Below are 16369 nucleotides of genomic sequence, written 5' to 3'. Positions count from 1 at the left end.
AGCGCAAATCCTACACCACACATGCTAAGACGCCGAGAACATTCCCAACTCAATTAGGCAGGCTCCGAGATCCCAGGAAAGTCATGGTGAATTTAGAAACACATCATACCTCCAATTTGCATTATCTCAGAAAAACAATCTAAACAATAACTCTCCGTCCTAGGGCCCCAAAGGGCCAAACCGTCGCTCTGCTACCAGAACTGATAACGCGTCCCTTTATGATAATTTATTACACATCAGGACTCGATTTAGGCCAATGAATCTTTTGACCCAGTTGAGAGACACCTTAGGACGAGATAGCTAATCAATATGTCAATCAATACGTCAATGGTGTTATCAATATTTATCGCAACAATACATTTCACTTTAGTCAAAGGCATTAATCAATTTCAAAACACTATCATGACCTTGCAGTCATGAATAACCACACCAGTTTAGTCGAATTTTATGAATTTTATTCCCTATTAGTTAGAATTCTAAAAGCAGATGCATTAATCTCAAAACCAAGAAACACAATAGCATAGTCACAATATGGCAACTTTGGTAAGATTTCATTTAGGCGAGAATCACAAACATCAGAACATAACACGGCGTGAACATAGATCAATTTAGCAGAGTGTCACTAATGCGTCAGTTCAACAAAGCATAGATTCAGTCGTTTGTCTATTTGCGTCAGTTTAGTGAACACCTGTCCTAACCACTGATTAGCATTAGCATGTTGGGCATCATGCAAAACAATTTAGAACACCAATTTGGAAAACATCTAACTATGGTCCCTGTCAAAAGTAAGCAGTTGTTACCTAGAAAGGAAAAGCAAACAGACAAATCACAAACGCATTGTCATAATTACCCTCCAAGGTTTAGGTCAGCGCACAGGTTCAGTCTTCGTCTTCAGGACATCAGTCAAATCGCCATCGGTCAGAACTCAGCTCCGGGGAAAAATGGGGCACTTCCCTCATAAGGAGGTAAAGTGTAAATGGGCAATCAAAGGGCAAGGATGGTTTTAAGGAAACCAACAAGTCACCGAACAGAGTGACAAAGTTTCTGGATAAAATCAATAGCATTCCCTACCTAATTCTAAATGGCTCCCCGTGTCATGGGTTTTTATCCCTTTTTCGTTGTACATTCCCCTAAAATGTCATTGGTCGTTGGTTATACCCCACTATCTTTAACCCATTAGAAAATACATTAGGTCATTAATCTTTCACCCCATATTATTTTACACATCTCTCATTGGTTCTCCTGTTCGATGTCTTCAGAGGTAGCGCGTCCGGTATGATTTCATCCTTCTGTAATTCTTTTGCACATCTTTTGGTCAGTAGCTCCATTGTCTTCCCCGGTTTGAATGACCTTGTACATTACATTAATCTACACTGTTGCATTTTGTCTAATATCACCCTACAAGCAATGAAGAATTTGTGAGAACGGATCTACTATGGTTAGATTTCAGCTTCTAGTTGAAGAAAAACAAGGGGTCATGTCCTTTTGCGAGTCAGCACACTGCAAGATAGGAAAAATACATTTAATATGAGAGCCAAGCAACTAAGCTTCGGCTCATGGTAACTTAAGGCCTATAGGATTTCAGCACAAATTCAATAATTAATAATTAGTATAAACTTATTCAGTATAACAATTTATAAACATTTTAGTCATTATTATTATTTCACGTATACATTGGCGGCCACTCCCCGTGGTCACATATCAAGTGCACGTTTAAGCAAAATTCACTATTACAGTTTTCTATGCAGCATTATCACATATTAATTCATAAACATTTCATGCTAATATAGATTAAGCTACGCTCTCTCAGTAAATACAAAGTAATGTGGTGTGGCACATAGCTCTGTCTTGCGTCATTTTGTGTTGGGTGGATTTTACATAGGTAGAGCATAGGGGTTAACATGCATTCATCCATGCATTTTGAGGCAAACCCAGATTTACAAAGACAAACTAGTGCACCTGCCTGACAGAGGCATAACAAGGAGCAATATCGTAATTTCTCCTCCCTACTTCCTGCAGCACACACAGAAAGAGGAATATTACTAGGATTGTTTTTGTACAGGAAGGTGTCTCTTCTTGTACAAAAACAGTCTTGCCCATATCACAGGCACCCTTGTACTAGGGAGCAAGGATGCCTCTAGTGGTGATAGGCAGCACACTGTGCAGCAGGCAAGGAGGGAGCAGAAATGATAAAAACATAAAAGCAAATTTAACTTTGTAAATGTGGAGCATTTCTTCTCTCTTCTTTTTAAAATGATGCAGAGCAGCAATTTGCTTTGCTACACCACATGGTGTGAAATAATAGTAAATGTGCGCCTCAGATTGTAAGAGGCAAACTGGGCTCTGATAGTAAAATTATCGACAAATGTTATACACTGAATACTTTTATGAATTCTGGGGCCTGTTCTGATGAATGTCCCATCAAGCATGATGCAAGGAAGTTATCTCCTGTATCATTTGATCATAAGCCTTGAGGAGGGATTTTAAAGATTTTTTTTGGGTGCACCGAAATAGATAATTATCAACTGAAAAGAGGAAGGTTTTATCAGTTGTGCATAGCAGAGGATGCAAAATATTAGCAAAATTAAAAAGGAAGCACATATGGGAAATTGGTGGGCTCATGTACCAAGATATTTCTGAACAGATGATTGTATTGTTGATAGGGTTGCCCAGTTTTATAATTTGTCCTCCTTTTTCAAAGAACGTAGAGGACCATAAAAGGACTATCGCATTCCATCCCGTTCTTTCTATGAGTATTTTTAGGAGAAGAGTATGATTTACCTTGTCAAAGACCACTGTGAGGTCTAGGGGGATCAAAAGACTTGCAAGATCACCTGGTGGGTTCTTGAAGATGAAGGTACACTTTATCTACATCTGTTTTTGCTATTGCGAAGCATGGAATATTTGGTGCCAGCTAAGAACAGGCCGCAACTATTAACAAAGTGTAAATTACCAATGATAGACAGCTTACAGTGTGTTTGTTCAGGCTGGTGACATCAAGAGAAGCCAGTCTTCCCACGGATGACTGCAGGAGCTTCTTGTTGTGCTGTTCACAATGTGTCCCCGTTGAAGGCATTGGGGCAACATTCTTTGACTGGACAGGGGTCACAATGAAGATACCATGAAGATGCCAGTGTGTTGTTCATTGCACACCTCCTGCATGGGACTGACAACCCCTTTCATGGGATTTAGAGTTTGGTGGTCAGGGTACCCCACCACAAAAGTAATAGTGTATCCTTCTGGAAACACTGATGCCACAGCATGCTCTGTTTAGAGCCAGACATGGGGTCATTGGTGTAAGTACCTCAGACTGGCTGTTCAAAACATTTTGATATTCTTTTTCCTGTCCGGACTGCTAGAAAAAGCCTGACACTCCCCAACAGAAATAGAGAAAGCTAATGCCCACACCCAGGGAAACCAGTCCCAGAATGTTAGGGCCATTAGTAGTTTGTTTTTCAAAAACAAACTTCAGCTTTGGAAATTTGCTTATGGAAAACAAAAAAGATTGTGGAGCAGCATGAAAGCAAACTTACAGTGCCTTCAGAGAAGCCTAGCTGCTGATCTGAAGGCACGGACAGGAAGAGAAGAATAAGTATGGTGGGAGGTAATTTGCCACAGAGGGAGGTTATGACCCTAACACTCTGGTAGACAGTGGGGTACCTGCTATATCTCAAAACAAGTATCTAACTTTCTTTTTTAATGGAAAATTCTACAACAAAGCCTTATCAAATGTTGAAACCCGAAGTGATATTTGTTCTTGCATCAAAATAAAAATGTAGAGCATATTCAACATTTGTAAATGAATGTAACCAACAATAAAACTATCTTCTTCCTCAGTTCCACCGGACAAGCCAAGAAATATAAGCTGCAATCAGTATGGCGAACATGGGAATATTACATTTACCTGGGAAGCTGGACCAGATACTTTTATAAGCACCCAATGTTCACTACAGTAGGTATCTGGTAACTTCAGGCGGCATTATGTGATGAATACCTAAGGAAAATGATATGTCAGAATAGTAAGATAAATAGATATTTTAAAATCCAAAGCATGTAAATATTGTGAGGGGCGTTAGGCTGCCAATTTCTCTGTTTACTGTAGCAGTTCATAGAACGATTTAGATATCATATGTAAAGGAAACAACTCATGCCTGATTTAGAGTTTGGTGGAGGGGTTATTCCATCACAACTGTGATGGCTATCCCATCCGCCAAAATTTAAATCCCATAATATTTTGTGAGATTTATATTTCAGCGAATGGGATATCTGTCACCATTGTGACAGAGTAACCCCTCCAACAAACTCTAAATCAAGCCCTCGGATTTGTGGAGGAAATGATAAATCCTCCACTGTGGCATTCTCTACCATTGGAGAATAATCTTGACAAATGATGCATTTATGGCACTTGTAATTTCATCAGAGGATTTGGAGTATGTTCAGTAACCAGCAAATTGTAAAATGGCACTAAACCTCTGCCTTGTTCTTTTCTTCATGCTAATATTATTCCCCTATGCTTCTTCACAGCCTTCACAACCTCTGAAGCAAAGCTATGCTTTTTTTGAGTGTCCCACACTTCCTGAATTAGATTAAGTATGCCTAAGATTTTGTCTACATGACTCTCATGACCTTCTCAAAGGAAAGATTGCAAGCACTGACCCAGTCAATAGCACTAGCATTCATATTTTGTGAGCATTGGTGTCTTTTTCCTTTTTGTGCTGGATGGCACTATTTTCCAGTTAGTATCCTTCTTTATCTGATGTTACTGTTGAGCTGGATAGTGCAGCGTCTGAAGTGGGTCGCTTTTTATTCAATGACGTAAAGGATCAATTCCTCCATCCTGCCCTTATCATGAATTTAGCCTTCAAGATAGATTGGTGCTTTTTGTATAACATCCACCTGCTTCTGTACTTACTCAATTTGGTCCCCCAAATGATGCTTACCAAGAAATTGTGAGTATTTACATTTTCAACTTTAAAATGGAAAGTGGATGAAGGCGGAGTTTCAAGTATAATCCTGCACCATTAAGGAAGTAGATATTTATGTAACGGTTGCAGAATGATTTACATTCTTGCTGATGACCGGTACACAGTCCGTCTTTTCTTATCTTTCATTTCCCCAGTTTCAATGACCATCCCAGGTAGCTTAAGAATCAACCTACCACCCCCATTTTTTAACATATATGTTTAACCTCAGGAACGACTGATCAAAGTTTCTAGCTGGTCAGCATATATGTATGCTGATGACATCCAGCTTCATGTGGTTTTAGATCCAATGTACCTGGCCTTTTCCTTAACCTCACCATTTGCTTAGTAGACATTCAAACCTGGATGATCAAGAACTTCTTATAGATAAACAGTAGCAAAACAACTTCTACTTGTGGGAAGACACACAACTATGCACACACAGTAACATAGTTCTATTTTGTGCATAACTAGGACCCGCCTCTTAAGGCCAAGTACTTGGGAATGTGATTTGATGATACCCTTGCCATTCCCAAGCAAATCAAAGTTGCATCTTGTGTGGTACATTGGTTTCTTTCTTTTCTCTTTTTAGGTCTTGTTGAAAAAAGATTAATTGTGGACAATACAAATATTTTATCACACTTTTTTCTTTTTTTGCCAATGCTGAACAGTTTTGGCAGAAATCATTGGCAAAGACTCTAGGTCTGCGGAAGGCGAGACTCACTAGCTTTGCCAATGCTTGTTTTTTCCAGTGTACATAGTGGCCAGGCCTGCACCCATATTGGGTTGTTAATCTGTTTAATATGATAACTTTTGATGCTAAAAGTCAGAGTGCAGCTGAATATATTTTTGAAAATATTAGCGAAAAAGGTAGCAAATCCTATAAATGTAGTAAGGCACAGGTAGTCTATATCCCTAGAAAGAATAAAACAAATCATGATCATTAAACTGATGGGATACATACATTTAAAGAACCATCTAGAGAATAATCAAGTGCCCAGGAGATTTAGAGCTTGATCTACGAAACGCTTTTACAGTTGCAAACAGTCCAAATTGCTGTTTGCGGCAGTAGAAAGGTTTTTTGCTAAGTATTAATGGCATTTTAAGCGTCCGCACATGTATATTTTAATGACTCTTAAAAGTGGTTTGTGGCTCTATACCAAATTGCCTTTTGCCTTTTGAATTGTAGCATTCTTTCCACATAACTGCTCTGTATGAGATTTGTCAATGTTGTGTGGCTCAAATTTGGCCACAAACCATAATTACTGACTCCCGAGTCTGGATGGTAAGCTATTCACAAAAGGTCATTTTAAAAACAAAAAGTTGTTGTGGAGTAGGCAGTGGTCCAGCGGATCACTACTAACTCTAAAACAAGCTTGTTTAAAAAAAAGTACAATTTTATTTTTAAATATAGCACAATTTTCGGTAAGGAAATTGGACTGAATTTTAAAAGCAAATGGTTACTCTATTAAACAATCACAGGCGTCATGGTCTTGCTGACCCCATTTGCCACCATCCCTATGATGGCCACCAATCAGAGTGAGTCTCGATTTGTTACCTACATCATTAATATTCATGAGGTAGGTGGGGCCCACCACAAATTGACATTTTTCAAGAATGCCTATTAGTATATTGTTTGGTATGTAAAATTCTTCACTGGTCACAAATTAAGACTGGGTTTTGTGACCAGTTTTCAGTACAAAGGGCATTTTTCCTACTTTTGTTCATTTGGATACTTATATTATGCAGTAATGGGAAAAATAATGATGACACTTAATAAAATGAGTATAGATAGGCAAGACTAACACATGAATGATAGTTGCTTTATGATTATTAATTTTGTAAGACAATATTGAGAAGTCTATTAAACAACGCAGCTGCAGTCACTAGGGACTTTTTAAGGCATGGGCAATTGACCAAGGGCCCCAGCTTCATAACATAAGTGGCCACCTACATAAGTGATTTTGACCAACATAAGATGCTCCCTCTTTCTCTGCTCTGATGTTGTTTTTACCCAAGTCTCTATCTATCTGACTCAATGTCTCCATCTATCTGACTCTATCACTTGCGCTATCATATCTCTCTCTCCCTATCTTGCTAATCCTTCTTTACATCTCTATTTCACTATCTCCTCCAACTTACCTTTACCTCCCTCTGTATACCTTATCTCTCTCTCTACCTCTCCCCTCTTTGTACCTTACCCTTGTTGACTTAACCTCTCTCCATTTCTCTATCCTGATGTATCATATTTGTTTCTCAACAATCACACAGTTCCCGCCTTCTCTGTACATCAATTATATAGCCACCCCCTCTCTCTGTCTCTGTCCCCTCTCTGTACCACACCCTGCCTCACCTACATTTGAATCTTATGAAGTTCTTCTTACTTCAACTCACTACTTCCACCTAGCCTCTCTCTTTACCACTGCCTCTCCACCTATCCCTACATCTCCCTGTACCTACTCCTATCTTTATTGTTACCTGTTCTTTTCACCTCTTCTTTCTACTTCACCAACCTTTCAATACACCTCACTCTAGCCGTCTCTATCTACCTGTCTCATGACCTTCTCTCTCTCTCTCTTATACTCTATGCCTTTACATCTGTACCTCGTCCTCCTCTACCTACCTCACCTCTATCTACCAGACCACTATCTTTGCACCGCTATGCTGTTTCCATCTCACCTGCTTTAATCCTTTCTATGTCTCCCTCTATGTATTTCAGCTCTCTATGCACTTCTTATCTTTTTAATCTCACATTGCTCTCTTTCCATTCCTACAAACCTCCCCTATTTCTACCTCTCACCCCTCACTCTCTATCTCAACACCCTCCACCCCAAAACTCTCAGTAGCTCACTGTTTCAACCTCACATTTAATTTCTCTCAGTACTCTCTCATTCTCTACCTCACCTTTCTCACTATCACACCTTTCAATTCACCTCAACACTCTGGTAGACAGTGGGGTACCCGCTATATCTCAAAACAAGTATCTAACTTTCTTTTTTAATGGAAAATTCTACAACAAAGCCTCATCAAATGTTGAAACCCCTAGTGATATTTCTTCTTGCATCAAAAAATGTAGAGCATGGATGTTGAGCCAAAAATTGCCAGGGGTGGCAGAAGTGACACCACACGGTATTTTACATCGATGACTTCAAAGTAAGTGACATCTTATGACCTTTGAACCTCAATCCCAGGAAGTGATACCACATGCCCTTGCTCCTATGAGAAATAATTGATGTCACAGAATCCTAATGTGTCACTCAAAGCGAAAATATATTGAAAATTCACTAACGAGAGACACAAAACAGGGTTAAAAAGAACAGTGGTGCTCCTGCCCACCGTTATCTATACATTTTATCCACATATTGAATATAAACTAAATTATAGGCTTGATTTAGTCCCCATTATTAACAAGTTTTGTTTCATGAACACTTGTAAGGGACTATCACACTTAAGGAGCGTAGAGGTAAAAAAAAATTCAGATACATCATTAACTGTTGCTGAGAAACAGATTATGCTGTTTCTCCACCCTTATTTAATGAAATAAATTCATAAGCACAAAAACATAATTACATACATACATAGAAAGGTTTTGGGTCAGGTCACTTCATCCATAGGCCTGTTCAATAGTAATAAACATTTTGTTTCACCACACTACAGTGTACAGCGTAGAGCAGTGGGTCAGCCCACTTTATCCATTTATTGCTTTACACTGTGAGTGTCAGGATTGTGACGACTATAATGGATTTGTGGGCCAATATTTTACTTTTGAAAAAAATTTTCTTTAATTTTTTATGCTTTTTTATTATTAGTAAATCCTGTGTGTTTAAATTAAGGCCCTCATTACGATCTCGGCAGCATTGCCACAGAGACCGCCAATACGGTGAGGGTGAGGCTGCCGTCAAGGTGGCAGCCTCACCCCCATTGTATTATTATTTTTTCCGGGTTGAACAGCAGAAATTTTGTATTACAGTGTTTCCTCTGGTCAGCCAGTGCGGCAGCATTGGCCTCGGCTCTTGCACACAAGCATCCTCAGAATGCAAACTGTCTGCATTGCAGACAGTGCGCATTCCAAGGGTGCTCGCAAGGAGGGCCCCTGCACTGCCCACGATATGGTCGTGGGCAGTGCAAGGGCACCCCTGTGGCCCCCTCTACTGACTTTCTGCCAGCCTTTCCATGGCGGTGCAACCACCATGGAAAGGCTTGTGGAAAGTGAAGTTGTGATCAGCACACAGTGCTGAAGTCTGCACTGCTGTGGCTGACCACGACTGCGACCATCACCAACCTGTCGGGATCTCTGATCCCAGTGAAGGTGGCTGTTTCCTGCTGGCCTGACCACCAGGATCAAAATCTGGCATTCGGAATGCCAGGAGTGTGGTGGTCCGACCACCACTGCGGGTTTGGCGGTCCTTGGACTGTCAAACTCCTAATTGGGCCCTAAGTCCTCAGGTTACAGTAAATCTGATAGTACCTTTTACTGTTTCTTTGTGTTAATAAAACCGCTATTTTCCTCTGACATTCATTAAAACCAAAATAGGTCCCTATGCTTATTCTATTCAAATTGCATGTGATTTTTTTAATGTATTATTATAATTACAAGCTTATGGTGCCACGTTTAGGCTGATTTATTTTTTATTTGTATTTTTATGGCATAGTTGTGCAATAATAAAAACATTAATATCTCACCCGCTTGTCAAGGGCAGTGCTATTGGCTTTGTCAAAGCTTGATTTCTTTGCATTTTGTGGCATAGCTGTGCCGGCAATAAAACATAAACATTGCACCAGCTTGTCAAGGCTAGAGCCATTGGTTTTGTTAAAGCTTGTTTTTCATGTTTTCACAATAATGAAGCATGGCAACGACTTATAAAAATGTGTCCTTTTTAATTTGTTTCATTTCATGTTGCATGGGAGAGTGCTGCACTAATGAATTCATTTGTTTTAGAAAACAGAAAGTGGAATGTGCCAGGGGGAGCTGCCTCAAATAAATAGTGTTTACCAGCACACTGCTTACCTTCTGTTCTTTCAGTGCTTAATTTGTAAAAATAAATGAATAAATAAAAAAATAAGTGCTGATGTCAAATTGTATTATAGGAGGCTGCTACCGCTTCCACCACTGGCAAAGCCCTTTTCCACCACTGCTGGAGGCAATCTTCCTTCAGCAATGGCTTGGCCTCTGTTTAGTAAAACAAATAAGTGTTGTTGGTGATGTCCACAGCAACCACATTAACTCTGTTTTACTCTGAAAACACTCACTTTGCTGTGGTGTTACTCACTGTGTTCTGACAATTTTTTATTGCAGTTTGAAAAGGGAGAAGATTAAAATGTCTACTCGATTTTCCTTCATTATCAGGATTCCACTGCCTCCTCATACTGTTCACGCTTTGGGAATTGTTGTGGTAATGTGACTGCAGAGCAGAGAAAAGGTCGCTCTGTCTCAAATCAATGATTTCAAGGGCAATGACCAAAGGACCTCAGGTCACATCAGAGATGCTGAATGTGAACTGATCTTACATAATATCAGTGGAGGCTGCCACTGAACAGGGGTGGTGGTGCAGGTCAGAGTGCAAAGGGACAGGGTTGGGCCAAAAAAACTACAATAATTGAAATAAAAAACAAAAACGCTTACCTTAATGGGGAGATACATTTGTTTTTCCCTCTGTCCTCTTCCTCTTCCCGGCTGCACAGGCTCGCAGCCAATCGCGGCACTGCGTAAAGCAGCATCATGATTGGTCTGAGCGGCCTGCTTCACAGCTCAAACTGGCAATGGGAGCCTGTGCATGTTCTCTACCAGGCTGTGCTATACAACCGGGTAGAGAACATGCAAAGTGCGCGTCTCTTTTTCACATGCCGAACATGGCTGGCCAAAAAGACATGCGCACTTTGTCTGCACATAGCCCTCCTCATGTCCCCTGCCTTCAGCCAGCCCCATCCCACCCTACAAGGAAAAATAAAATGATGCAATATATGTTATTATCATTTTATTTTTCCTTTTTGGATAAACCAGTGGGGTGATGCTCCTCCGCCTTAGTGGAGGTGCCGCCCCTGCATAATATGGTCAAGCAGGATCATATTCAGTGATTGTATGACCGAACCACGAGTGCAATTACCACGACTGACTTTACAACATGGTAATTACAACACATCCGTCATTACAACAAATGTACTTAATTTGAAAGCTTTTTACCATGAAAATGCCTTTACCACGAACATTTCGTATAAACATATATATATTATATATTTTATGTATATATTTGTGGATGTGTTTATATATTACACAGATATATATTATTATATATATATATATATATATATATATATATACACATACATATTATATTTGTTGTTCCTGCACTGGAGAATGCTATGAAATAAATATAATTGGTTTGGTGTCTGGTTGTGCTGCCTGTTCTTTTTAATCCAGACCTGAATTCTTGAAGCTGAAATGGTATGGTTTGGAGACATCATTGGAAATACATATATATACATGTTGCCCTCCACAAACCATATCCACCCTAAACCCTAATAATTCCCTTACCACCCAAAATCCCATACAAACCCAAAACCGAAAAATGCCCTTACCACCCCAAAATCCATACCACTCTAAAACCTAAAAATGCCCCTAACTCCCCAAAACCCATACCCACCCTAAAACCAAAAATGGCCTTACCACGCCAATACCCATACCCAACCTAAACCCTAAAAATACCATTACCACCCTACATACAATACCCACCCTAAAAACTAAAAATGCCCTTACCACCCTAAAATGCAGACCACCCCAAAACCTAAAAATGCCTTTACCACCCCAAAACCCATATCCAACCATAAATATATATATGTAATATATATACACAAATATATATATATATATATATATGGGTAATATTTATATTTAAGCATATCCACAAATATATACATGAAATATAATATATATATATATATATAAATATATATGTTTAAATATCCACACTAACATATATTTCTGTGTGTGTGTGTGTGTGTGTATATATATATATATATATAGATATATATATAAACACTTAAACCACTTAACACTGACCTGTACTTACCTGCAAAACCTTTACCACGCATACATTTTTACCATTCATGCCTTTACAAAATAAAAAAAATAATACTATCTATAAATTCTTTGCCACGCATATACATTTACCATTCATGCCTTTAGAATGAAATGCGTGGTAAAGAGTTATTTGTAGTAAAGGCATGCGTGGTAAAGGCATATTCATGATAATGGCATCTTTGTAAATACATCTTTGTAAACAATGTTTTCCTATTCATTGCTTAATTTATCCCGGTGAGGCCCACCGGCACTTATTTTTGGGGGAATGGCATTTATTATTTCTCGTCAGACTTTGACCGCAAGCAGGAGAGGTGAAAACGCTCAAACTGGAAATAAGGAGAAAGATGTAAAAATGTCAGAAAGGGATAAAGAAGGGAAGACAATAGTAAGATAAACAATCAGCAGTGTCTGGTAGTAGATTAAAGAGGCCTGGGGTGAATGCAGCAATACTCAGCCTTGGTATTGGGCGCACTGATTTTACGACCCCCTTCTCTGCCAGAGATTTCATGGTGGTACCACATTGAGATGGTGCTGGTGCACCCTGCTCTCTACAGCATTACCGCCAGCTCGATTACGTGCCAGAGACAATACTGTAGGCCCCTCAGTGTTAATCAATTGGGTAAATATTTTTTCCACTATCTCTGACTTTCTTGTTTAAAAATATTAGGATGTATGCACCAACATTGCCAAAAATGAAGTTGCCAAGTCTTTATTCCACCTGTTTCTGCTTTTATTCACCACTGTACACTCCCTGCTGCTTTATTTCACTCTTGCAACTTCTTTTTCTGGCCTGCTTTCTCCCATTGTTTATCTGTCTTGCTCTTCCTCCTTCGTTCCCCCTCTTTTCTCGTTTCTCTGTCTTGCAACAGGTCACAGCCTAATGATGGAAAATAGGTTCTAGTCTCCAAAAATGAGTGCCAGTGGTTCCTACAAGCAAACACTGGCTTAAATTAAGCAGGCGACATACATGCACAATAGTGTTAGCAGACTTAGTATGGTGTGGCAACGCATCTCAGGTGCCCCCTTATGCAAAGGATTGCCAAAAAGTACATGGGTGGCGGAAGTGGAGTGTGTGAGTTGTATAGGTGGCTGAGCATGTCATGTCAAGGAGATGGAATATGCACTCAGTGAGTAAAGCCCTACGGAGAAGACCAAAGTACCAATAAAACACTTAGAGTCAGACTATTATGTTGTATGAGCAAGCAAGCAGTGAGCAATAGCTGCAGGTACTGTCTGCTGTGCTGTTCTCTGTGTGCACTGGCTGTAGTATCTTCCCAGCCTGGTACCCTCTGAATACCTAGGCCACACACTGAGCTGTAAATCGCACATCTTTATTCCTCTGCGTGTACCTGTGGACTCCAACATTCTAAATCAAATGATCATAGATCCTATTCTAACAATTAACGTCACACAGTAATATGGAGTCCTCAGGGAGTCAGAAAAGTTCTGTTTTAAATCATGCAAGACACTACACTGGACTGTGAATGATGCTCAACATACAGTGCAATAAGCTATCAGCAGTGCACAGTAATCAACTTATTGTGCACAGTGAACAGTGTGCATTGTGTGGCAGGATAATCAGTGAGTATTTAAAATCCAATAAACAGTGCACAATAATCACTGTACAATATAAGCAGTGTGCACAAAACAGGGTGGAGTACTGAGTGGGGAAAGTTCACAATGGAGCACTCACTGTGTTACTACACATAATTTGTCTACCACATAGAGTAGTATCATCTGAAAATTACGTGGGTAGTGAATGGTGCAAATCAAGCAGGTACACCATGACCAGTAATGAGCATATGCTGATCAGTGAACCATACATGGTGCAAAATGAACATACGTCAGTGCAGTGAGAAGTATGTAGTGTGTATAAAGCAGTGAGCCATGCATACTGAACACTAATCAGTGGTCAGTGCACACAATACATTGAAAAGAGACTAATGCACACTTGCAGTTTGTACTAAAGAGTGAGCAGTACATTGTCAGTAGAGTAACGCACTGTGCAATTTGTATGTGCTCATAGAGTAGTGGTCAGTGTACAATGAGGAGTGAGTAGTGTGGATGTTCACTGTAATCCTTCCTTTTGTTAATATGCTGTATTGTGTGCACAACATTGAAGTGTCCTATTTTTGTACCACTTGTTCTCTGGCCTGTGCCAAATTATCCCTGTTTCCTCATTCTGTTCTTATCTATGTCTTCTCTCTCGTTAATAACTTTTTTTTGTCTGCCTGTAAGAGTTTCTTTTTTTATATTTACTTACGACTGTCCTTATGTGCTTCTACCATCTTTTGAGATACAAAGATTTTCTTTAAATGGGTTTAGGGTACCAATGAATATGTTCCTGCTGTTGGAAAGTGGATTATTGGTAAGGGCAGGTAAGTACCCAGGGATGTGGAATTCCTATCGCCCTACGCCCGGGACATCTTGTTTGGGGTCAAGGGCAACAAGTTTTTATGTTTACTTTGTCCTTGGGCCAAGTAGACCCAACCCTCTGCAGCACAAACCCTTTGGCTGCCTGTTTATGGAGAGTGGAACTCTCTACAGTTGAAGTAATGTGTTTCTAAAAGATAATGCTGTTCGAAATTTATGGTTCATTATTTGAAAGCCTTCATTATTAGGGTGAGTGCTGTAAATAAATGTTTTAAGGTCACACTTCACTACTGACGTTGGTTCCAGTACAAAAAAAAAAAAAATGTGTATACACATGTTTGAAAAGTTTAGGCTATGAGGCTAAGTATAATGCTCCCAGAATGCTCTCTGATTAGATGCAAATGAAGTGTCATTTAGTAAAATGTTTCGATGCATGCTAGTATTTCCCAAAAATATTTCTAATGGAAAATCAGTGTAACCATTTTCAACACGATTATGGGAAGCATGAAAATAAACAAACACTGACAAAGCCAACTGATCTGACATATTTTTATAAGTCTTTTAGTTTCATCAATGCGTGTCTTGTTTTGACATGGCTTTTGTAACACTTTATTGTTGTGGGAGCTACCAGGCCCTCAACATTGTAACAAACACTGGCAAAAAAAAAAAAAAAAAAACTTTTTGAACTCTAAAAGCACACGTTGCCACCAGTGGCATAACAAAGGCCTCGCAGCCGCCCTCCAGGGGGCCCCTTTAGCACCGCACCTGCCCTGAGTGACTCTGGAGAGGGGGCTCCTCCATGTTCTTTGCAAAGGGACACCCTCCAGTTTCGTTATGTCACTGATTGCCACTGTAGTTCCTGACACTGAACAAAACTACTTTGTGTGCCAATATGCTCCTTGTGGAAGAGCAGAATGCGATCACTCACAGTAAAGCCAGCCGAAAGAGAGAGAAATAGAAGTTTAATAAAAACAGAACGTCTTTGTTAACACCAGACCTAATTAGGGACCAAGACCCACATGTAGGTAGCTTTTTGCATGTCGCAAACAGCGACTTTTGCTGTTTGCGACGTGCAAAAAGCACATTGCGATGCACAAACCCAGTTTTGCAATTCGGTAACCTGGTTACCGAATCGCAAAACGGGTTTGCGACTCGCTATTAGGAAGGGGTGTTCCCTTCCTAATTGCGACTCGCAGTGCAATGTAGGACTGTTTTGCGAACGCGGGCCCAAACCAATTACAGTTTGCACCCATTTCAAATGGGTGCTAACACTTTCGCAAAAGGGAAGGGGTCTCCATGGGACCCCTTCCCCATTGTGAATGTCACTGTAAAAAAAAATTCAGAGATGGCAGTGGTCCTGCGGACCACTGCCTGCTCTGAAAAATGAAACGAAAACGTTTCATTTTTCATCTGAACCTACCTGCATGTGGCCCCAAATTCTTAAAGAAAGTCACAAAAGTGCACCCATGGTATATGTCGTACCCCTATAAAATATTTGTGAACTGTTTTTTAGCATGGGTAAGTATGCATGTGTAGATCTGCTCATGTGAAAATCTGTTGAGCATTTGCAAGTTCATTTTCCCTCCAGCCACTTTCTTCCCAACCCTGGAAGAAGTTCTAATTCTGCCATTGTCAGGAGTAAATGTCCAACCTTTCTTATTATGGGAAAATATTAGAGAGAAGCTGGTGAAAATCTTTAAAACATGCAGGTTAGTAGGTTTGCAGACTCAAAGGCATTCCAGCCCTGGAACTATTGCTTACTCTTCCTCCAGCCCCAGTATGCAGATCTGCAGAAAGGTGGCAAAATAAGGAAATTGCTACAGTAGGGATTGAAACTGCAGGTATTCAAGCCCTACTGTGGTAGTAGCCCTGGCATAATCAGAGAGGCTATTATCAGAGCTCTTACATAATGAGATTGCTGCCATAATTTGGCGCCACACTACATGGCACCAAAGGG

At 39.9% G+C, this 16369-nt stretch overlaps 1 protein-coding gene across 1 annotated transcript in view; it reads left to right on the top strand.

Annotated features, from left to right (window-relative positions):
* Positions 1 to 16369, top strand: part of IL12RB2 (interleukin 12 receptor subunit beta 2) — a 323099-nt gene that overhangs the window by 91619 nt on the left and 215111 nt on the right. Inside the window, exon 4 of the mRNA XM_069232470.1 lies at positions 3838 to 3952. Coding sequence (XP_069088571.1) covers positions 3838 to 3952 — 115 coding nt within the window. The remainder of the gene's footprint in view (positions 1 to 3837; positions 3953 to 16369) is intronic.

Source organism: Pleurodeles waltl, chromosome 4_2 (assembly GCF_031143425.1).
Source record: "Pleurodeles waltl isolate 20211129_DDA chromosome 4_2, aPleWal1.hap1.20221129, whole genome shotgun sequence".
NCBI classification, from domain to species: Eukaryota; Metazoa; Chordata; class Amphibia; order Caudata; family Salamandridae; genus Pleurodeles; species Pleurodeles waltl.
The sequence above is the reverse complement of the archived record's forward strand: the minus strand, read 5'-3'. Positions and strand labels throughout refer to the sequence as shown.